This window comes from Gavialis gangeticus, unplaced genomic scaffold (assembly GCF_001723915.1).
Source record: "Gavialis gangeticus isolate Ggan-Ray unplaced genomic scaffold, GavGan_comp1, whole genome shotgun sequence".
Classification (NCBI taxonomy): Eukaryota; Metazoa; Chordata; order Crocodylia; family Gavialidae; genus Gavialis; species Gavialis gangeticus.
This window is the reverse complement of record NW_017729016.1, coordinates 16972509-16994935: the sequence shown is the minus strand read 5'-3', so window position 1 is coordinate 16994935 and position 22427 is coordinate 16972509. Positions and strand designations below refer to the sequence as shown.

Sequence of the window (22427 nt, the reverse complement as noted above, 5' to 3'; positions counted from 1 at the left end):
TCCTGCCTGTCCCCCCCATGATCACTCTTGCAGATCCTGCTTGACCCCCATTCCCTGCACAGACCCTCAGTTCTCCCCTACACCCAGCCTGCTTGCCTCCCCTCATCCCCCCGCTATCCCCACCATTCCCCTTACTTTAGATCAGGTGGCCATTGTGAATGCGGTCTAAAGTCCCCCTACTCTCCCTGAATGTCTGCACTTAGTCTCTGATAGGGTGAATATGCAAAGGGAGGAGTAGGCCATGCAGAAGATCCTCCTAAGAATGTGTGCTCTTTGATTTTTATTTTTTTTTACCCGCCCCCCCACGATGGATCTTGCTTATTTTTCTCGCTCTGCTCTCTAATCTGAATTCCCCAGCATCTAAGTTCCCCAACATGATTAAAGGTGATCAGATACCTCATCAGCCAGCTAATCTCTATATGCATATCTCAGTGTAAACAGGAATCTCTTGTTAAACGTGCCTGACCTTTTGCATTGCCATTCAGCACGTTGCCCTCACTTCTCTCCATCAATATCTCAGAAGCAGGCAGCACGGGTGTCTGGGGTTGCCGATGTACGGTCAATATTTTAACAGAGAGCTACCAGTGGAAGTTTCCTTTGGTCTGTGATGAAGCTTGTGTATCAGGAGAGTGGATTTTATGTAAATTGGGAAAGAATTAAATAGGGTCCCACTTATACAAGACCCATTTCTTATAACTGCCAGCAAGGAGAGAAAGAGTGGCTGTAGGCAAACACATTTTTACATGCACACCATTCTGGGGGAGAGATTTATGACGAGCACAGAATATGCCAGTGTTCAGCTCTGTTTGTGTAACAAGTGAAGTGTCAGAGGCCTTGAAGAGCAGATTTGTTTCCAGGGGATTTTGTTTAAAACATTGGCTATTTGGTACAGTCTAATTTATCTGCAGGCCAGGCCTCTCTTGATCTGCTCTGCTATCTGGTACCATGTAAACCAGTACAGCCTATTCCATGGTCAGGTTGTTGGCGACTAAACTGGCACCCCAGCCTGGGCTAGCCTGGGTGAGGAGGGTGCTTGGACACCCAGCAGGACTAAAAACGAGACCTGTCAAAGGGTGGATGAGCTCCCTGTGAGCCAATGGCCATCTATACCTGGAGAGGAGATGGGCGCCAGTCAGGTCAATTTGTCCGAAGAATTGCCACTGATGCACAGATCTAAGGTGCGCCAACAGTTGCAGCCGCCTCGAGACTGATTTGACTTGACAGACTAATTCAATCCAAAGCTAAAAAAAAAAAAGAAAAAGTCAGAATATTGCTGTGAGCCCCAGTTCTCTTAAGCAAAGAAAGGGTGATGCTATCACTTTAGGGAATTCACCCCCCCCCTCCTTCCGATTAAAGAACAGGAGCACTATTCCTTAGAAGAGTTTTGCAGTCATTTGAACCTCACTGTTCATGGTGTAAGATCCCCTGATTCAGCTTCAGAATAACTCACTGCTTCTTCTCAAGACAGCCATAGTGACACTGAACGGTGTCTCCTGGAAATAATTTCTGCTTGAGAGCTCTGTCTTCACTTGTTGTTGGCAAAAGGCAGGGATGGTAGTGTATGCCTGGTGCCTTCCTTAAGGAATGTATATGTGTACGTACAGCAATAATTTTTTTCTACTCTTACAGCAATGTGATTTTATTAGAGCTTTCAGTTTTTGTGGGTATAAGATCTGTACATACAAGTGAGCAGTAGGAAATAGACATTTTTAGGGAGAAAGGGTGTTTTCCATCACTTTAGTCAGCAGTAGTGAAAAATTGTAAACTTTGGATGTTCAAAGCTGCTACCACCTGGGTCTAGTAGAAGCTCTAACTGGGCTGTTTCTCCCATTTTTTAACAGGAGCGTGATGGAATGAGAGCGATTTTGGAGTCCTACGACAGCGAGCTGACCCCGTCGGAACATTCACCGCAGCTGAGCCGCCGAATGCGCGAGGCAGAAGAAATGGTGCAGAAGGTGCACGCGCACAACACAGAGATGGAGGTAGGAAAGAGGTGCTGTGCTCCAACCCTGGCCTGTGCTTACTTCAATGACAAACACATTTGTTAATGTAGACTGAAGTTTGTCCTGTGGTATCTTGTGCTTCCCCCCTTTTCTTTCCCTCCCCCCACAGTATGTTAAGATCAGCACAACTTAAAACTCCAACCGTTAATATCTACAGTTATTTTTCTTTATTGGTCACTTGATCTTCACTCTGAAAGCTGGCCATAGCCAGTGGCAATTATTTGAGATCATTTCAGCTGTATTTTTATATTACCTATGGCTCTGTTGAATGATTGGAGGGATTAATTGGAATAGCTCAACAGGATTGTGGTTATGATGCAGGCAGTCTAAAAGGGCCAGAGCTTTGTGCACTCCTCTTCCTCAGTTGGTCCAAAAGTAGGTTCAGAGAGGCATGAGCTTTGGCAGGCGACAACCTTCTTTGTCAGATGCTAAGCAAGTAGGTTTTTGCTTAGCAAAGGTCATGCCTGTCTGAACCAGGTAGTCTCTAAGGTGCCACTCTGCCTGACTTCAGACTAACAGAGCTGAACACCTCTGTGATCCCAGTTGGTGTGATTAAAGCCAAAGAGGTCCTTCCGGAAGGTCTCAGTTTGATTTTGTGTCATATAGGTTGTGTCAGTAGTGGGGTGCAGGAGTCACCTTGCAGTGGGCAATGGCAGCAGCTAATTCTTCTTCCTGTGGAGTGAGCTAAATGTTAGGGGTGTACGAAGTGGGCCCTATTCAATTCGGATTCGGCCCAAATCAGGGACAGTGATTCTATTCGTTGATTCAGCTCACACTCCATGCGCCCCAATATCTCAGCACTCGCAAGCCCCTGCTACTTAGAGGTATGTAGAAAAAATGTTTACACCTGTCTCTGTGTCCAAATCTCTGAATCTTTCCAAATCTCTCTGAATCGATTTGGAGAGATTAAAGGGTTGTCTGATTCTAATTGGATTTGCAGATTCGGCCACTGAATTTCCACCAGATCAAATCAGGGACCAAAACTTCACACAGCCCTACTAAATGTTTCTGTAGGACAGCTTTTTTTCAGTATGCTTTTAACAGAAGAATGTAAGTATGTGTTTCAGGGCATTGCTCAAAGAGCACAGAGGTAAAGGTATGTGGCTGTTTGTTTTAGCTCTTATTTCCTAGGGTTCAGAAATTTGAGCTTTGCCAAACTCACCATTTGCCAGAGGTCTGATGCCAGTGGGCAATTTTAACTCTGTAGTAACCAAGTTGTCACTGAATTTCCTTCCATTTTTCTTTTAAATGAAAGAAGACTTGTAGCAGTCTGATTATTCAGGCAGCTGTAATTTTTGTGTACATTTGGAGTTGCAAAACCTGCCATGCTGTTTGATCCGTAATCACTTTTCCTCCTTTATGTTTTGTCATATTGGAAAGAGGGCTAGGGCTGTTCATGGAAACATTGGGTGTACATAGTTGCTAAGAGACTAGTGACATCACAGACTTGTTCAGCACAAGAGTGGCAGAAAAACCAAAGCCCATCTTAGCTGTGTCTATACAACAGCTTTTAATGGAGCAAGTACAGGTGCAGCCACATCTATTAGGACTCTCAAATGCAAAAAATCTTGTTGTCCAGGCTTTAAGATACTGTTTTCTTTCTTAGGAGTAACAAGCCAATGAGTAGGACTCCTGTCTAGAGAGCTGCTCCTAACAGTTTTAAACAAAAGGTTAAAGCTGCCAGGATCCTTTGGAAAATCTGTGAAGAATGTGGATCTGTTACAAGTACTGTATGCCTCAGCTTGCTCGCTCGCTGTACCTTAGCCTACACCACCAGCTTTTGCTGTGCCTCTGCTGATTGAAGAAAGGCATCTTGTCCTACCAGCTAAAGCTGCATGTAGATGCTCCTGTGTCTAGACAGTTGCCACAGTCCATTTGGCAGCTGGCTCCTTTTCCAAACGCCTGTCACATACTCTAGTGGCTCAGATTGTTGACTGGAGCTGTGCAGAACCAGCAGAAGCACGTTGTGGCAGTTTGGGAGCAGCAGGCCACAGCTTCTGGTGGTAGAGAGAGGTCAGGATGGGCTATCTGAATGGGTGGAGTTCAGTCAGAAGAACCTGTTAAGACAAACGAGCAGGTAATAAAGTGCCGTATTTTCGCACATCCAGGGCACCCTAGAATAAGATGTGCACTTTGTTTTTGAAAGGCAGAACGAAAACAAAAAAAGATCTTTCCTTGTAGTAACTAACTGAGCAGCAGCAGCGAGGGAGCTGAGCCAGCTCATTGTTCTGCTCCCTGTGGATCATGCACAAAGTTATTTTTGCATTTGCCTAGCAGAAGCTTAAGCAGCAGGAACTGGTGTTACCATATTGCCTCAATTATAAGGTGCACTCCCATTTCCAGCAGCTGTTTTTGGAAAAAAACCCCTAACTTATGTTGTATATGAGAAAATATGATAATGCCCAGAGGTAAGGCACTTCAGGTAAGACAAGAGTGTTGAGAGCAGTGGTATGTCATTTATTGGGAAAATGCATCCAAGCATCAGCTAAAATTACCCAGTTTGATTGGCAGAGCTGAGGGCCGGAGCTCAAAAAGGCACAAAGCAGCTGAAATAAACTCTCTTGCCCTTGACGGGGAAGGGATTTCTGTTGTCAAGGGATTGCTTGTAGCAATTGGATGAAGTGAGTCAAGCTCTGTGGGATGGATCTGAGGCAGTTAGGATTGCCAGACTTTGAGGAAAATCGTAAGCTTTAAGTTGTTTTAGCCCTTCTCTGTGATTGTTGTTTGCCTTTCGGAGGAAAAAGGCACTTTATTTTGGAAAGAGCAGCTTTGGTTCACTTTAATGGGCTCTTGGAAGGGATTTTCTTGTAGGTGCCAGATTCAGTTGGGCCTGTTGGGTTAACACTGTTGGAAGAGAGAGGCTGCAGCGGGGTCCAGTCTGAGCTCCTGGTGAGATACAAAGCCTGTCCCTTGAAGTCTTCGCTCCTAGGGGACCTCCCTCTGCCCTTCCACGACAGAGACTGCATCTAAGCAGGAATTTTGCTTTTGCTTTTTCAGTGTGCCTGATTGTAGTTCTGGGTTCTCTCTCTTGGACCTCTGCTTTGTGACTTAGTGAACTTTTGAAAATCTTCAAGGCTTTTCCAAGGGTTTGCAGCCCTCAGATTCTGAAAGGCTTTAAACCTTTTATAATGTACGGGTCAGGAAAAAAATGGTGCCTGCCTTCCTTTCTTCTGTTTACATTGAACTAGTGGACTGTGCTACATGAGGAGTAGTTAAATGATTAAGGGGTGTAAGGAAAACTGCCAAAGGGAACTCTGTTCTCTTGAAATTTTAGCTGGGTGTGATATCACCATTCAAGGACTTGCCAGAATCAACCAGCCAGGACCCGATAGTTTCATAGATTCATAGATTAAGGGTCGGAAGGGACCTAGTAGATCTTCTAGCCCGACCCCCCGCCAGGGCGGGAGAACAACAAAAAACCCCAAAAAGAGACGGGACTCAAATGAGTCCAGCCAGGTAGGCATCCAGCCTCTTCTTAAAGACCCCCAGGGTAGGGGCCAGCACCACTTCCCTTGGAAGTTGGTTCCAGCTCCTAGCCGCCCTAACTGTGAAGTAGTTTTTGCGGATGTCCAATCTATACCTCCTCTCCATCAACTTGTGCCCATTACTCCTTGTTATGCCAGCGGGCGCTAGGGGAAACAGCGTCTCCCCCAAACCCTTCTGGTCCCCCCTAGTGAGTTTATAGACGGTCACCAGGTCCCCCCTCAGCCTTCTCTTGTGGAGGCTGAATAGGTTCAGGTCCCGCAGTCTCTCACTGTAGGGTCTGCCCTGTTGTCCCCGGATCATGCGGGTGGCCCTCCTCTGGACCCTCTCCATGTTGTCCACATCCCTCTTGAAATGGGGCGCACAGAACTGGACACAATACTCCAGCTGTGGCCTGACCAGCGTCGCGTAGAGGGGGAGGATCACCTCCTTGGCTCTACTCGAGATGCACCTGTGGATGCATGACAAGGTCCGGTTAGCCCTGCCAACCATGACCTCGCATTGTCGGCCCATGTTCATCTTGGAGTCTATAATGACTCCAAGATCTCTTTCTGCCTCCGTGCTCTCGAGTAGGGAGTTCCCCATTGTGTAAGTGTGCTGCTGGTTCCTACTGCCCAGGTGCAGCACCCTGCACTTGTCTGTATTAAAACGCAGTTCTTTTTGCCTGGACAAAGTGTGGCTTTACTCTCTATTTGATGGCATTTGTCTCTCTGTCCATAATGTGGTAGCTTTTGTGTGCTGCATCCAATCCATTCCAAAATGTTGGGGAATGTTCCAGGTGTCTATGAGCAGCAGGTAATTAATCATATTTGATGAAAATACAGAAACTGGAAATGGAGGAGACCAAACTTACTTGCATCAGATTAGCAGAGCCAGCAGCTGCATCCATCTTTGTGGTTGTCTGTAAATCAAAGAACTGGCTGACGGCACCTATTCATTCCAGCATGACATCACCTCCCACCCATGCTTGGGTGATTGTCTTGGTACAGTTTAATAATGATGACACTCTTAAGTCATATCTCCATGACAGAAATAAAAGAAATGAGAACCAGAGGGTATGAGCTAATAGTATACTGGGATGCATTAGCCGATACGTTGCGAGCAGGGCTAAGGAAGTGCTGCTTCCTCTCTATTCAGCATCGGTGAGACACCAGCTGGAGTACTGTGTCCAGTTCTGGGCACCACACTTCAACAAAGACATGGAACATCTTGAAAGGGTCCAGAGAAGGGCCACAAGGATGATGAAGGGCCTGGAGGACAAACCTTATGAGGAAAGACTAAGGCATCTGGGACTGTTCAGCCCAGGAAAGAGAAGACTGAGGGGGGATTTGGCCATCTATAAGTACGTAAGGGGTGAATATTGGGAGCTGAGAGAGAAACTGTTCACTAGGGTGTCCCAGGGGAGGACAAGGAGCAAAGGCCAGAAACTATTAGACGATGGTTTCAGGTTGGATGCAAGGAAGAAGAGTGACCAAAATCTGCAATAGGCTTCCCAAGCAGGTGGTGCGCTCCCCAGCCTTGGAAGTCTTCCAGGGGAGACTGGACTGACACCTTGCTGGGATCATTTGATCTCAGCCATACTCCTGCCCAGAGCAGGGGGGCTGGACTTGATGATCTCTCGAGGTCCCTTCCAGCCCTTCATTTCTGTGATTCTGCGAGTCACTAGAACCCTGCACAGGGACTGATGAGAGATGCTGGGTGCAAGTGCTCACGGGCAAAGTTACGGTTGGCTCCAGGGGGCTGTGGGGAATCCTTTCTTTGTCCTGCTGAAACCAGTCTTTGGCTTTTGCATCTGCCCCTGTCCTGTGCACTCTGTAGTTTTTTGCTGTTAAAAAGTCATTGGTGGTGGTGGGAATATGACATCAAATACAAGTCAGAAAAGCATGTCCTTGCCAGCTGGATAGTTATATGAGCAGTAAGTACCAGTTGTTATCCTCCCTTTTCTCTCTTCTCTTTTACTTTGTTTCGGTGCTTAGATTATAAATTCTTTGAGGCAGGAATCTTGTCGTCTTGTGTACGTTGTGCATATGCGTAGTGTATCAGTTCCTCACAGGTGTTTCAGCTCCAGGCACATTAAAAGATTTACATCAAACAATTGCAATAAAATATGCCCTAGTGCCCACACATCCATCACACAGAAGAAACCTCACATCTCCTGTATTATTTTCGAACCCACAAAATGTGTTCTGAAACAACATACTTCATCTCCCAAGTAAGTTCTTCTGTTTCCCCAGTTAAATCCTGGGAGGTCAGGTATATCTTGCAAATGTATCAGACTGTGCTTGATCTGGCAGATGAAAGGGCATGCAGATTCATTGATGTTAGGGTCAGAATTGACCTCAGTAGGTCATTGAGTCTGACTCCCTGCCCTGAACAGGGAAGAGCGCTGGGGTCAGATGACCCTAGCTAGGTGCTTGTCCAGTATAGGTGCTTGTCTCCTCTTGAAGACCCCCAGGGTAGGGGAGAGCACCACCTCCCTTGGAAGCCCATTCCAGATTCTGGCAACCCTTACTGTGAAGAAGTTCTTTCTAACATCCAACCTAAATCTGCTCTCCATCAATTTGTGGCCATTGTTCCCAGTTACTCCAGGGCATGCCCTAGTACATAGAGCATCTCCTATTCCCTGCTGTCCTCCCCTGATGAATTTATAGGCGGCCACAAGATCACCTCTCAGCCTTCTCTTGCGAAGGCTGAAGAGATGTAGGTCCCTCAGTCTCTCCCTGTAGGGCCTTGCCTGCAGGCCCCCAACCATACGAGTGGCCTCCTCTGGACCCTCTCAAGATTCTCTGCATCCCTCTTGAAGTGCAGCACCCAAAACTGGATGCAGTACTGCAACTGCGTGCCTAGAGGGGAAGCATCACCTCCATGGACCTGTTTGTCATGTATCTGCTAATGCACGATCAAATGCAGTTAGCCTTGCTGATCACTTCGTCACATTGACGACTCATGTTCATCTTGGAGTCAATTATGACTCCCAAGATCCCTTTCTGCTGCTGAGAAGGTCATCCCCCAGCCTGTAAGTGTGTTGGTGGTTCTTTTTGCCCAGGTACAGCACTTTGCTCTTGTCTTTGTTGAACTGCATCCTATTTTGTTCTGCCCATTTTTCCAACCTGTCCAGATTTGCCCCTGCCCTCTGATGTGTTAATTTTGCCCTATAATTTGGTATCATCTTTGAACTTGGACAGGGTGCTGTCCATGCCTTTGTCCAAGTCACTGATGAAGACAATGTATAGCAGCAGTCCAAGGACAGAGCCTTGCAGGACTCCACGGCCCACATCTTTCCAGGTTGACACCAACCTGTCCACCACCACTCTCTGTGCACGACCCCTAAGCCAGTTTGCAAACCCACCTGACTGTGTAATCATCCACGTCACCGCCTGTCAGTTTACTTACGAGAACAGAATGAGATACCGAATGGAAGGCCTTTTTAAAGTCTAGATAGATGACATCTACCTCGACTCCTGCGTCTAAGCATTTTGTGACCTGGTCATAGAAAGAAACAAAGTTAGTCAGGCAGGATCTACCTGTAATGAACCCGTGCTGATTTTCCTTTCAGCATTATTTCCCCTGCTGGGCTCCCACAAATGTGATCCTCAATGATTTTTCCCAGAGGTTTCCCAAGGATAGAGGTGAGACTAACTGGCCTATAGTTTCCTGGTTCCTCCTTCCTCCTCCTCTTGAAAATAGGGACCACATTGGCCTTTTTCCAGTCCTCTGGGACCTGACAGGAGCACCATGAGTGCTCAAACAGCCGTGCCAGCGGCTCTGTTATGACACTGGCCAATTCCTTCAGCCCGCTTGGATAAAGTTCATCCGGGCCTGCTGATCTGAACACATTCAGCCCCTGCAAGTGCCCCATCACTAAGTCTGTGCTCACAGTTGGTGGGCTCAGGTCCCTCCTGTGTCTGTCTATGGTTCAGTTGGGTGATTTGTCTTGGTCTGTGTCTACGAATACAGATGCAAAGGTCTCATTGAAGAGCTCAGCTTTGTCCCCCCTCTCTGTTGCCAGTTGCCCATGTCTATTCTGTAGGGGTCCTATGCTACCCTGCACCTTCCTTTTGCCCCCTATATACCTGAAGAAGGACTTTTTGTTGTCCTTAATTTTTGTTGCCCACCTAAGTGCTAATCCTGCTTTGGCCTTCCTAACTGATTCCCTGCAAGTGCGAGCCAGGGAGGTATACTCCTCCTTGGTAGCTACCCCCTTTTTCCACACCCGGTATACCTCTTTCTTTGCCTTTGGGCTTTCCTGGACTTCCCTGTTCAGCCAAGAGGGCTTCTTGGCCCCTTTGCCCCCTTTATGCACAATGGGATCGTCTCCTTCTGCGCTCATAGGATCGCTCCCTTGAGCAATGACCGCCCTTCCTGGACCTCCATTTCGCCAGTGCTCTTGAGCTTTAATGCCTTGCTAAGTAATCTCCTGAGCACACTGAAGTTAGCCTTTCTGAAGTCTAGCACTTCAGCCCTGCTGGTTGGTTTACCCACCCTTTGCTGGAGAGTGAATTCAGTCAACTGATGGTCACAATCCCCTAGTTCACCTTGTACCTGCAGATCCCCCACCAGGGCATCCCCTGTAGCTAACGCCAAGTCCAGCGAGGCATTTCCCCTAGTCAGACTGTGTACCTCCTGCGTTAGGTGGAGGTCCTGTGTGCAGGTTAAGAACCTATGTGAGCAGTTAGATTTGGCTGACTGCTCCTCCCAGCAGATGTCTGGGTAGTTTAGCTCACCCATGACAGCCATATCTCTCGACCGTGTGGCCTCTGAGAGCTGCCTGGAGAATTCCAGGTCTAGCTCATCCTCCTGGTGTGGTGGTCTACAGTAGACCCCCACTACCAAGTCCCTTTCTCCCCAACCCCCTTGTATCCTGACCCACAGTAATTCGGTTTGGCCCTCCTCTGATCCCATCTTGATTATAGAGGATGTGTATTCTTAGGTCCAAGAGACTCCTGCTGAGAACACGGTGTACCAGGAAGACATCAGCTTGAAATGTTCTGAAATGCCGTGATAGCTCATGGAGAATAAGGTATGTTGCAACCAGAAGCCAAACCAGTTAGGGCTTTATACATCAAAACACACCAAATCTTCTCTGGAGTTGACCACCACCCATCCTCTATTCCAGATATAATCAGATCTTAAAAAGTAGACCAACACTTTCTGCATTACCACAATTTCCAGGTCCCTTAAAGGTGTACCTTTTGCTAGTATGGAAATGAGCTGATAAATACAGTTTGAGTAGCATCTGTCATCTAAATGGGATCAGGACTCTCGTAGTAAACTGTTGCAGATAGTTGAGTATTAATAAATGAGTAGCTGAGTAGAGTCTGTGTTTGGACTCGTATTGAACAAACATATGCATGAATAACTTGTTTTATATTTTGCTCCATTCTGGTTGCAAAAGTTCAGGAATGCTCTTCTCCAAAGGATTGAACCTAAAATAGGCATAAGAAAAATGCTGTGAAGAATGGTGGCTGAAGAAACCAATGGAGTATGGATGTCTACCTCAAGCAGTTAATGACACATCCTTTGCTATGTTCTTAAATGTATGTTTTGGCGAGCATTAAGGACTAACAAGGGATGACTGTCTCTACAGAGCTCGAATTGGCATGGTACCTAAATGCCTAAAATAAACAGAATCCAAGCTGTGTTTGTAGCATGCAATGGATTTTCATTTTGACAGGCAACTGTGACATAGCAGTGTTTGTGGCGATCCCTGTCATGATAAATTTTTGCTTCCCCAGCATTCGCTAATCCAAATGTTCATGTGAACAGGACAAAGCAAAAGGCTTCCTGACTAGGTCTTCTGCTCCTTGCAGTGATTATTGTGACAAAGCCCTGATGTGGGGTTCAGGGCTTGAAACTTTAATTCCGGCTGCACAAAAGAGAAATCACCATAAATATAACTCCATTAATAGCCATTTTATTACGACACATTTGGCTCCACATGAAACTTTAATGAAGAGAGATTTGCAGGGAAGACTCATGCTGACACCTTCAATAGTCTCCAGCATTTTTTACATTGAGGGATTTATACTGTCGGTGAGCACCATATGTACTCTAATCAGTTAATTATGAGCCTGACAGTATCAGCACATGAAATGCCATATGTTCAGATTCTGTTCACTAGAAACATCAGGGGCTCTGCTAGTGACCTCAAAACTCATTGACCAAATATTATCAGCTTATCTGTACCTAATAGCTATGGCGCATCTGCCGGTCATGGAGTCTGGGCATTGCTGATGCTTGTAATGTTAGTCACGAAACTGATTTTTGCAAAGTGAGTTACTTAGAAGTCACCACTGTGGTTAAAGTGCTTAAAATTTATGTGGAGGGGAAGTAAAACATTTATCTAAACAGTTAACAGCGTCTTCTCAGCTCTCATCCAAACTTCTCCATTATTTCTTTGTTTCGTCACCTCCTTTTCCCACTTTCATTTTAACCCATCATTTATTCTCTAGACTTATCTTCCATCTCATTCCTCCTAGACTCTTCCAGACCTCTATCACTCTCTTTCCTTTACACTATGTTGTTTTTTATTGGGATTTGGGCATTTTTGTGAAGATCGAACCTGACAGAGAAACTTCTTTTTTTCTGTGGGAGGGAGAGAAGCTTGTTTTAACTTTCAAATTCTTTCTTCTCCCTGCCACCCCACCTTTCTGCACCATTTTCTTCTGTGACATCTGCAGCTGGCAGATGAGTACTTTGAGAAGTCTTCTCTGCTCGCTCTGGGTGCCCGTCAGGACCAAGTCCCAGTCACTGGAGCTTTCCTGCCACTCCAGAGTGTTGCCTCCTTCACTCTCTCAGCTCACTGCTGTCACTGAATCATCTCATCTATGGCTCAAAAGGGAGAAAACAGATTCCCTCTGGAGGCTATGCTAATGTGCTCCATGCCTCAGCTACCACTGAGCACTGAAGCAGTCACAGAGTTGGCTGTCTTCTTCTGACAGAGCAAATGTCTCACCTAAATAGCACTCCTATCATGAACACTTTGGCACCTTTGGTAAATTTGAGCCCGTCTACAAGCCAGTGCTTTATGTTCATTTACTTTGCTGAAGGGGAGTGCAGGTTGAATATCTTGTCTTCAACGTATATGGAATAGATTATCATGCGTTCTCTTTCCACTTCTGCACGCTGCATCTTCTTTTTGATATTAGCAGATTTGTCAGGCCTCTAGTCCATCAGTGTCCTGCTTCTCCCATTTCCTTTCATGTATCAATGATGTTTGTTTTGAAGTGGTTTGCATAGTTGTGCAGACTTAGTCTCCCATGATGTCCTCATGGTTAAGCTGGGGAACTGCGGCCTTGCCCCTCTCATGGTCTGATGACTGGGGAACTGGCTCTGGGGTCAGACCCAATGAGTACTAGTCAATGGGAGCAAATCAACGTGGCGCAAGGTGACCAGTGGAGTCCCTCAGGGCTCACTACTTGGGTTCGTACTCTTCAGCATCTTCATCTGGATTCAGGCGTCAAATGCGAACTGATAAAGTTCGCAGATGACACTAAATTATGGGGGAAGGCGGTCACACTAGAAGACAGGCTGGGGATACAGGCTGACCTGGACACCCGTGCAAGGCAGGTGGACCAAAACCTGATGGCATTTAATGTAGGAAAGTGAAGGATGCTCCACCTTGGGAGGAACAACCGGCATCATACTTATAGGCTCGGCAGTGCTACGCTCACTAGCACCATCACTGAAAGAGACTTGGGGGTTTTGATTGACCACAAGACTAACATGAGCCACCAATGCAATGCCGTGGCCGGCAATGCTAACCAGACTCTGGCGTGCATCCATCAATGCATTTGTAGCAAAACCAGGGACGTCTTCCTCCCACTTTACTCGGCCTTGGTGAGGCCACAACCAGAGTACTGCATCTAGTTTTGGACCTCCCAGTTCAGGAGGGACTTGGATAAGCTTGAGAGAGTCCAGAGGAGAGCCGCTCATATGTTTAAAGGCCAAAAGAGCAAACCTTACCAGGAGAGGTCACTAAATTGCTTGGGCTACAATTATTTTAACATGCTTTTTTGAGAAATTTGTTCAGTTTGGATCTGCCCAACTGATCAATGGCAGATGGAAGTGGGCTGGCTCTTTGTGTACACAGGACCGAACTGTCTTGCCATGTGTCATGCCTTTTTAAGTCTCATTGAAAGTGGTTTGGTTCTGCTGGTGCAGTCATTCAACACCAGTTGAAGAGACCTTTTGCTAACAGCTGCATTCCTATTGTAGCGCAGGAATCCTTGCCTCCTATTTCTTGTTCCTGATGAGTCCACCTGCACCAGTCCTGTCTATGCTAAGAAATGTTTATGGTGGCTAAATTGTTCACTTCCATCTGAGTTAGCAATACTGGGACCATAGGTAGGACTCCTGTAAACTCCACTTTTTAAAGCACGTTGTGATGTAAACCTCTTTAAAGCAATCTGTACTGCTCTTTAAAAGGTGAAGGCTGCAAAGACCATCTACGTTAGGGCAGCCTTGTTATCACTAGCCTGTGTCTGCTCCATAGAGGACGAGAGTCCGTTACAGTTGTCAGCTAGAGAGACTCTGTGCATTGGCTTGTGCAGACTAACTTCTATCTCTGGCAGCAATATTGTCTGTCATAATACTGGGCATTTATACACATACTTTTTTGCACTGTGACACGCTGGAGATCCAACGTGTCAGAGCAGACTCGGTTGAGTCTGCTCCGCATGCGAGCTGACATGCACCACGCCATGTTGCTTGCAGTTGTATAAGCAGCAAAATGTGCACTGGCATGAAGAAAATGGCAGTGGTGTGCTTCTGAACTAAAACACTTGTGATGCTTTTTAGTTTAAAAGCAGACCACCGCCCTTTTCTATCTGCTGACGCACACTTCACCGCTTATACAACTGCATGCTTCGCAGCACTGGGCACTTTTACATGCATGTGCAAAAATGCCCATTTCACCAGCTATGACAACAAGCAGGAGGTTTTTTCCAAAAATTTTCCCTGGCATCAACAAAGCCCTCCCATAAGTTGGTTCTGCATGAGGTGTGCCCATTTAGTCTAGTGACAGAGCTCCTGTTGCATCAAAATCTGCTGCTGACTGAGCCCAGCCTTTCATGATTCACCTGGGTTTTTGTCTGCAAAATCGTTAGTTGAACCACATTTTTGCTGTCGAGTCCTAAACTCCATTGGGGATGTCATGAAATGTTAAATATACAGTTTGCCTGGAGTGGTCTTGTGAATGATAACAGTGGATTTGTTAGCATTGTTGAAGTTATGAGCAACCACACTCAAATGAGCCTCAACCTGGGGAGCGTGGATTGGTCCTTAAGTGTACCTGGCTCTGGAAGACTAGTGAAGCAGATGATGAGCAGGGCCTGGCTTTCTATAGAGGATGTGAAATTGGGTTCTTTATTAGTGAAGATTTGGAAGTAGGAGATAACTAATGTGCATTTACGATTCACATTTGCCACAATAGGAGCAGAAGAATTTCACGCGGGGCGGCAAGTTTTAATGGGATCTATGTTGGAGAGAGTTTGCCTGGGCTTGGAGATAGAGCATTTACAATTAGATGCCTTTCCAAAGGAGAGGGTATTTTGTGAGTGAAAATGTTATTCCAGTACCCACCAGATGGCAGTAGACAAAGGCTTCACAATAAAAGAGCTGCTTTTCTGTGACGTGGTCCAGATCGACCTCTTGTTTAAACGGGGAGCTGCAGGAGCCAGGGGGATGCAACTTTGATGGAAATAATGCTGGGATGACAAGGCTCTTCCCTGTTAGCACAGGAGGTAAGAAGATAGCACAGGAGCCAGAACTAGGCACCTTTTGGGGAACAGGGCCAAGAGCTGGAGCCTACCAGCTCAGAACAGGTACAGATGGAAATTACATGGGAAGGACAGTGTGGGTATCTTTGTGGGTCCCTCCTCAGTGTCTATTCAAAGCCGGCTACTGCATTTTGACCCAGGTGACAGCCTGGTTGCCTCTCAACACAACAGGTTTAACAGATTAGGGGGCAGCAAGGCAGGCCCTACGAGGAGAGGCTACGGGACCTGAACCTGTTCAGCCTCCACAGGAGAAGGCTGAGAGGAGATCTGGTGGCTGCCTGTAAACTTGCCAAGGGGGACCAGCAGGCAATGGGAGAGTCCCTGTTCCCCTGAGCACTACCGGGGCTAACAAGGAACAATGGCCATAAGTTGACTGAGAGTAGATTCAGACTAGACATCAGGAGGCGCTACTTCACGGTCAGGGCGGCTAGGAGCTGGAACCAACTTCCAAGAGAAGTGGTGCTCACTCCGGCTCTGGGGGTCTTCAAAAGGAGGCCAGATAATCACCTAGCCGGGGTCGTTTGACCCCAGCATCCTTTCCTGCCCGTGGCAGGGGGTAGGACTTGATGATCTGCTTAGGCCCCTTCCAACCCTACCTACTACGAAACTATGAAACAATCTCTCCCCATTCAAAGAATTAAGACTTTTCACTCTCTCTCTGTAGTTAGGATTGAGTTATTCTGAATGCAGGGATTTTTCCTTTTTTAAATCTCCCTAAAGTTTGGCCACGTTGGGACACAATTGCTTGCATACCCTCCATAATAGTACCGGTCTCACTAATGCAGGTTTTTAACCTGCCAAGTCAGTGCTAAGGTTGATTCATCTAAACATTTCTGTTGGGGAGCCCAACTAACTGGGTAGTGCATTCTGGGTGGATTGAACTGTACTGGTGACTCTGCCCCTAAATGGTTAAGTATAAAGCATTAAAGCAGGTGCTCCATGCCTTCCCGTGGTTAGAAGCATTACATGGATGCATTCTCTGAGGGCTTCTTGGTTAGTGTATATGTCTGAGACTTATGATGAACCAGGAAATTCCCCAGTTAGGAATTACTTTGAGGTGGACTTACGGGTGCAAGTACTCATCGGGATAACTTAAGGGTAAAGAGATGTTGTAATTATTCCTTAGCACTGCCCCGTTAGGTTGCCCTGAAAAGTGGGGAGGTAGTTTTAGAAGTTTTGTTTGGTGGGGGGGGAGGGGGTTTGGATTGTTTGCTGCTTTTTTTTTTAAAGTAATCTTGTTAAATACTAGCTCAGTAACAAACACTAAAATGCCTAGATTGGAAAAGTCTTCTCGCTGTGTTGTGACTGTAGGGCAGAAGTATTGCTTGGATGCTTTAACTGTGCATTTCAAAGCCTGTTGGGATTTGTTGTTTTTTTTTATAATCTTCACACTGAATTTCCTTGTTTTATAATGGTGGGTTTTAGTTGATTACAACCTCCCTATGCTGCTTTCGTAATCCATACATTAGGAGCACGCACTTTAAAACTCAGTTCCATTGTAATATAGTTTTGTCCTGGAGTCACAAATAACTCTGTTTCTTCTATAAATCCCAAGGGTTCTGAGATACGATATGGAAGTTACAAGGGAAATTAAACGTGTTCTGGGCTCCGTGATGTAGAAACAGGTGAAAGGAGAGAACCTAGAGAAGAAGAGCTGGTAGAAACGGGAAGCCTCAAAAAGTTGAAGGTAGAGTGACCCAGTTGGCCTTGCCCACTGTGAATTCCTTGCTTCTACAAGTTCTAATCTTACAGGGACACTTGACTTGAGAATCACATTTGTGCCATAAATGTGATGTTTTAGATGGATGTAATTAACCCGTTATTAACGCTGTGTATTTGCCAGCAGTTTCTGGCTGAATTGTGCAGTTTCTGAAAAGACCCTTATGAACCCAGACAAGAGAACAGGAAAAAGAGCCACCCCCAAAACTCAAACTAGTACCTGTTACAGAATTGTTGTTTTTTAGAGAAAAGCAATCTGGGCTAGAGTTCATAAGATTTCCCTGCAGAGCCTAGTTGTTCTCTTTGGAAGCAAACTTCAGTCGCCCTTATAGATGTAGATTGGCGCTATTTAGACGCATCCAATCGGACTTCAGGGTGACTAAGCAAAAATGCCTGTCTTCAGGATGGTGTCAGCCACTCAGCCCCTGTGCTCATGGAACTTGGTAGAATCAGTCACCTTGTTAGAGGTTTCAGTAACTCTTTGACCACTATAGTTGTAGGCTCCCAACTTCAGAGTTTTGCTGATGTCTTATGACAAGTAATTTTTTACATGGTGAAGCAAAGAAAGCATGGCTGTTAAGAAAAAGAATGAACCCAGGTCTGTTTTTTTTCCCCTTGTGCTAGGCTGCTGGTACATAACTCCTTTACTTCTCACATGCCTTAAGACTAGAATCTACTTGTGCACTTTAATGAGCGTTAGCCTATTTTAATGCATATATAAGCATCATTAAAAATGCATTAGCTAATATAATCAGTTACTAATTAGTTATATTAACTAATTAGTTACTAATGAGCTAATAATAGTTATTGTGCATCAAGACAGGCTAATGCATATTTTCCTAGTAACTCGCAGTAGATGTACTAGATTTAATGAGCATTAACTAAAGCGCATTAATGCACATGTAGACATGCCCACAGAAGAGTAGGGCTGGAAGGGACCTCAGGAGGTTTGGTGCAGCCACGTAGGACCGTCCCAATCTGAACCATCCTAGACAAGTGCCTGTCCAACCTCTTCTTAAAGACTTTGTGAACAATCCTCTCTCACAACTCTGTGCCTGAAATGCCAGAAACATCCTAACTTGCCACAGACAATGTGGGAGTGCTGGCATTGTCCTGGCACTCCAGTGGCCTGCGTGAAGTGCTTTGTTTGTGGGTATCTTTCTTTCTTTTTTTTTTTTTTTAATGATGCTTTATTTTGCTGCAGCGGTTGGACCAGAGAATCTTGCTTCTTCCATTTTATGCTAGGAACCTGTAGTTCTGCTGCGGCTTATTTTTGCTTCTAGCTAAGACTTATCAGGAAGAGTGTCTCTAAAGGAAATTAATTAGTTCAGAAGGCCCTGATTCTTCACAGTGTGTAAGTATAATTTACATCTGTCACTAAAACAAAGCACTTGAGTATGTGCTCAGATGTTTTGCTGACTTAGGGCCTAAGAGCAAGGGACTTGTTGCAAGTAGCATGGTTTGGGGAAGACATAATAATTTGCCTGTGTTAAGTACACTTCTGAGGACGAACGTGCAGTTGCTCCCTTGCTCACATCTCCACCTTTCCTTGCTGGAGTTATATCTGCACTGCAGCTTTTCTGTTTCTCCCCCACTGTTGCCAGGCTCATATTAATGAGGCACTAAGGAGTTTCTGTGCTCATTCAGCCAGGTGCTCATTGTGCCTTTTGCTGGAGGGGCTGCACACCTCTAGCTTGAAAGATCCAGCCTGGTTTCATCTCAACTTTGTGGCGTGGAGTGTGGATCTATTGCAGCTTTTACCTTAAAGAACAGCACGCAGAGGTCCCTGTGGGTTTTTTGGGGGGTTTTTTTTGTCTTTTAAACTTGGGTGTGGTTAGCTCACTCTTTTGAAAACCCCAGCTGGGAGCAGAGAAATCATAAAAGCTTAGAATAGTTTGTGCCAAGCCAGGAATAAAAACCAAAGTGCTGATAACATCTACCCTGTTGCAGAAAACCTAGTGGTCTCAGGAAATTGTAAGGAGCCATTCAATTCTTTCAGCAGCTTTGCAGTTTATCCATTTTCTTTAATCAGTGTCAATGCCAAACTTGCTTTGACCGGCGTAAGCTTTTCACAAAACAAACTGAAAACACTGACTTTTGGAGAAAGTCAGCAGTGACTCTCTGCTAAGCTGTATAATTTTTCTCTTAAATTTTATTTATACTGTTTAATAAAACAAGCGGGACTGCTGCACACTACATGTGTCATGAATCCTCCTGTGATGACAGTAACATAGATATGCAGTGCATGGCACATTGATTCAGCATAGTGAGCTGATTTATGTTTTCAATTTATTTAAATGAGTGTAATAGTTATAGTGAGCTTAGCTTTGACAGATGTAAATTCAAATTTCAGCTCTGTGCAACCCTGCATTAAAAAAAATCTGATTTATATTTTAAAGCATTGATTTTTATCTACTCTGCCTTTTCTTGTCCGTACCCAAAGCTTCCCGGTCACAAAGATTAATTCTTACTAAAACACTACATTTTCTTTTTGAAGAGCGGAGAAAGGAACATATTTTTATTTAGAATGACTGTCTCTCTGGAAAAGTTGCTAAACATCTGTTAATTTTAATTTAAAAAAAAGCCAATAAGAAGCTTTCCTTAAAATAGGACATTACATTATAATAATGATTGTATATCGAATACATTTAGTGTACATAGTGACTGTGCATATATACATAGTAATTAGATTTAAATTTGCAGAGGATCCATTAAATACAGTATATATTGGGAAAGGAAGAGAGAAATTTGTGCAGACTGTGAATTTGCAGTGATTGCCCTTGTATATTCATTATGTTCATGAAGAAACCACCTAGGTCTGCAACCATATCAATTTGCTCTAGTACTGGTGTCTTGTTAGATATTAAAGCAGTGGTTCTCAACCTTTTTAGACTCAAGACACCCCTGGATAGACTTGAGGCACCCCTTGGAAAATGCCGGTTCTTAGTTTTCACTCTCTTTTTTTGACTACAGAAAAATAATAGGGCAGTTTTTCTGCTGCAAAGAACTCCAAAAGACCACAACTGTGGTCCTTAAAATCTCCGGGTTTATCTTGTGAATCAGGTTCACACACATAAGGGTACTAACATTGTGTGTCACCCTCCAGCATCCTTGAAAGGATCTTTAGGCACCCAGGGTGCTGTGACACCCTGGTTGAGCACCACTAGCCTAGAGGCTAAATAGGTTGGAGAAAACTCAGAGGGCCACTTAGAATAGTTGCTTTCTTCCCTTCTCTTAGAGGCAGTACTAAGTGCAATGTTCAGCATAGAGTTTGGGGCAATGTCTTGTTGATGAGGCCATGGGTGAAATATAATCCATTGGTCTTGAATATAATAGATCAGGGGTGGGCAACATAAGGTTTGTGGGTTGGGTCTGGCCTGCAGCTGCCCCCACAACACTCCGCTTGGGGCTGAGCCCTGCTTGCTGCCGCCTGGGGTTGTGCTTGGCTCCCCCCATCTCCAGTGGCAGCTACTCCTCCTCATGCCCCTGCTCTGTCACTGCAGACTACAGCTTGGTGGCTCCTGCCCCAGCACATGGGGCTCCAGTTCCAGTTCCCAGCCACCTTCCACCCACTCTGCCCATTCGGTGTGATGAGCAGCTACCTGTGGGTGGCTGTGTGGGTGGGAGGCAGCCAGGAGCTGGAGCCCACTGGGGTAGGAGCCACCTGGCTGCAGCTTCCCCCCCTGCCTGAAGCAGCACAGCAGGGGCAGGAGGAGGAGGAGGAGGAGCTGCCGGAGGTGGGGGAGCTGAGCCGTATCCTGGTGGCTATAGCAGCAGTGCTGTGCATGCTGGCCGGGGCTGCTTCTGAGCCCAGGGCCAGGGCAGTGCTGCAGCCAGGCATGGGGCTGGTGTAGATGGGAATATAGTGCAGGATATCTGGGTGGGAGAGTGTAAGGCTCCACAGCAGCAACCATGGGCTGGATGTGGGGGACTGGATGGCAGACTGCACCTGCACCATACCACCCAGGTGAGCTCTGCAGCGTGCATCCACTGCCCCCACTTTCCTTACTCCTCCCACCTCTGGCCAGCCAACCCCCCTCCTCTACACCCCACCTCCCCACAAGCACCCCCCACCCACCACACACAATATACAGGAGTAAGACTTTATTTTGAGCTATTGTGAAATTGCCTCTATACACACTACTCAAAAACATACATCAGGGCAAAAAATATGTTTTGAAATAAAATTAAAATATACTCAACGTTTGGTTTTTAGTTAAAGGATTTCGTTTTTTTATCTATAATTTGTTAAAATGATATCTTCTGACACATTGTGTTGGTGGAGCCCTCAGCAGCTCACCATAACTCATTAAGTGGCCTGCCAGCCAAAATAATTGCCCACCCCTGCATTAGAACTTATGTGGGGGGGAAGAATCCTGTGGCATGTATTGTAGTTAATCCTGGCATTTTGGATAGCATTCTCATTGAACAAAAGCCACACTTGCAGAATTGGAGTTCTGAAATTGCATTGTGTTTTGGGATCTTTGTGTTTTGGAAGGTTTTCTAGCAGTGCAAGCAGTGTTGCGTGTAAGAGAGTTGACAAATTGATATTCCTCTTGGTAGATGGACAAACTGTGGTTAAGCAGCAGCATCCTCTTTAGGGTGTGAAAATTGAATGTGCTGTGTACTTTCATTTAGCATATCAGGTTTGTTCTTCTTTGTGTTGGGGGGAGAGGAAAAGGGAGAAATGAACATTCATGGATCACTTACATCAGGGGTGGGCAAAATGTGGCCCGCAGGCCGGTTGCAGCCCACCAGGCCATTCTGTCCAGCCTGCAGGGCCCCTAAAAAATGTAGAAAATTAATACTTATCTGCTCCTGGTTGCCTGTCTGGCGGCCCTCGATGGCTTGCCAAAACTCAGTAAGTGGCCCTCCACCCAAAATAATTGCCTGCCCCTGACTTACATGGATTGATATCGCTAGCTTCAAAATTAGTGGTGGTAAGTATCCCATTATTCCAGATTTCGAGTGTTACTCATTGCTATTCCTATTCCTGCTTCCGTTCACTAAAGCATTTTTCTGAGTGGACTTCCTTATATGTGCTTTCACTGTGTTCTCGAAGCATGTCTCTGTGACCTAAAAATATGGGTAAGAGTCCTTAGCTGGGGTGTTGTATTATTGAGTATTAACTTATAGTTTCAGTAAAATAATAGTAAGTGCACTGAGATTTCATATTGTGAATATCTGTTTAACTTGTGGTCATGTATCATAGTATGTGTTATATAATACACACCTTATTTACCAACTTTGAATTTAGGATGAATTTCTCAATAATTAGATTTTTTACATGGAAGGTTATATATAGAAAAACAATTAGTGGAAGGTCATTTTAAATCCCCTCCCCCCGCCCCCAACTGCTTTTTCCAGACCCCTTCCCCTTGCTCCCTTGTCTCCTTGCTCTCTGTGGCTTTGTGACTGCTTCAGGTAAGTTCTTTCCCATGGC

General features: G+C 45.5%; 1 protein-coding gene across 5 annotated transcripts in view; it reads left to right on the top strand.

Annotated features, from left to right (window-relative positions):
* MAD1L1 (MAD1 mitotic arrest deficient like 1) overlaps positions 1–22427 on the top strand; it is a 582466-nt gene that overhangs the window by 261835 nt on the left and 298204 nt on the right. For all 5 annotated transcript variants that reach the window (XM_019512951.1, XM_019512948.1, XM_019512950.1 and 2 more), the window contains one exon: positions 1842–1982. In XM_019512951.1, the coding sequence (XP_019368496.1) occupies positions 1842–1982 (141 nt within the window). The remainder of the gene's footprint in view (positions 1–1841; positions 1983–22427) is intronic.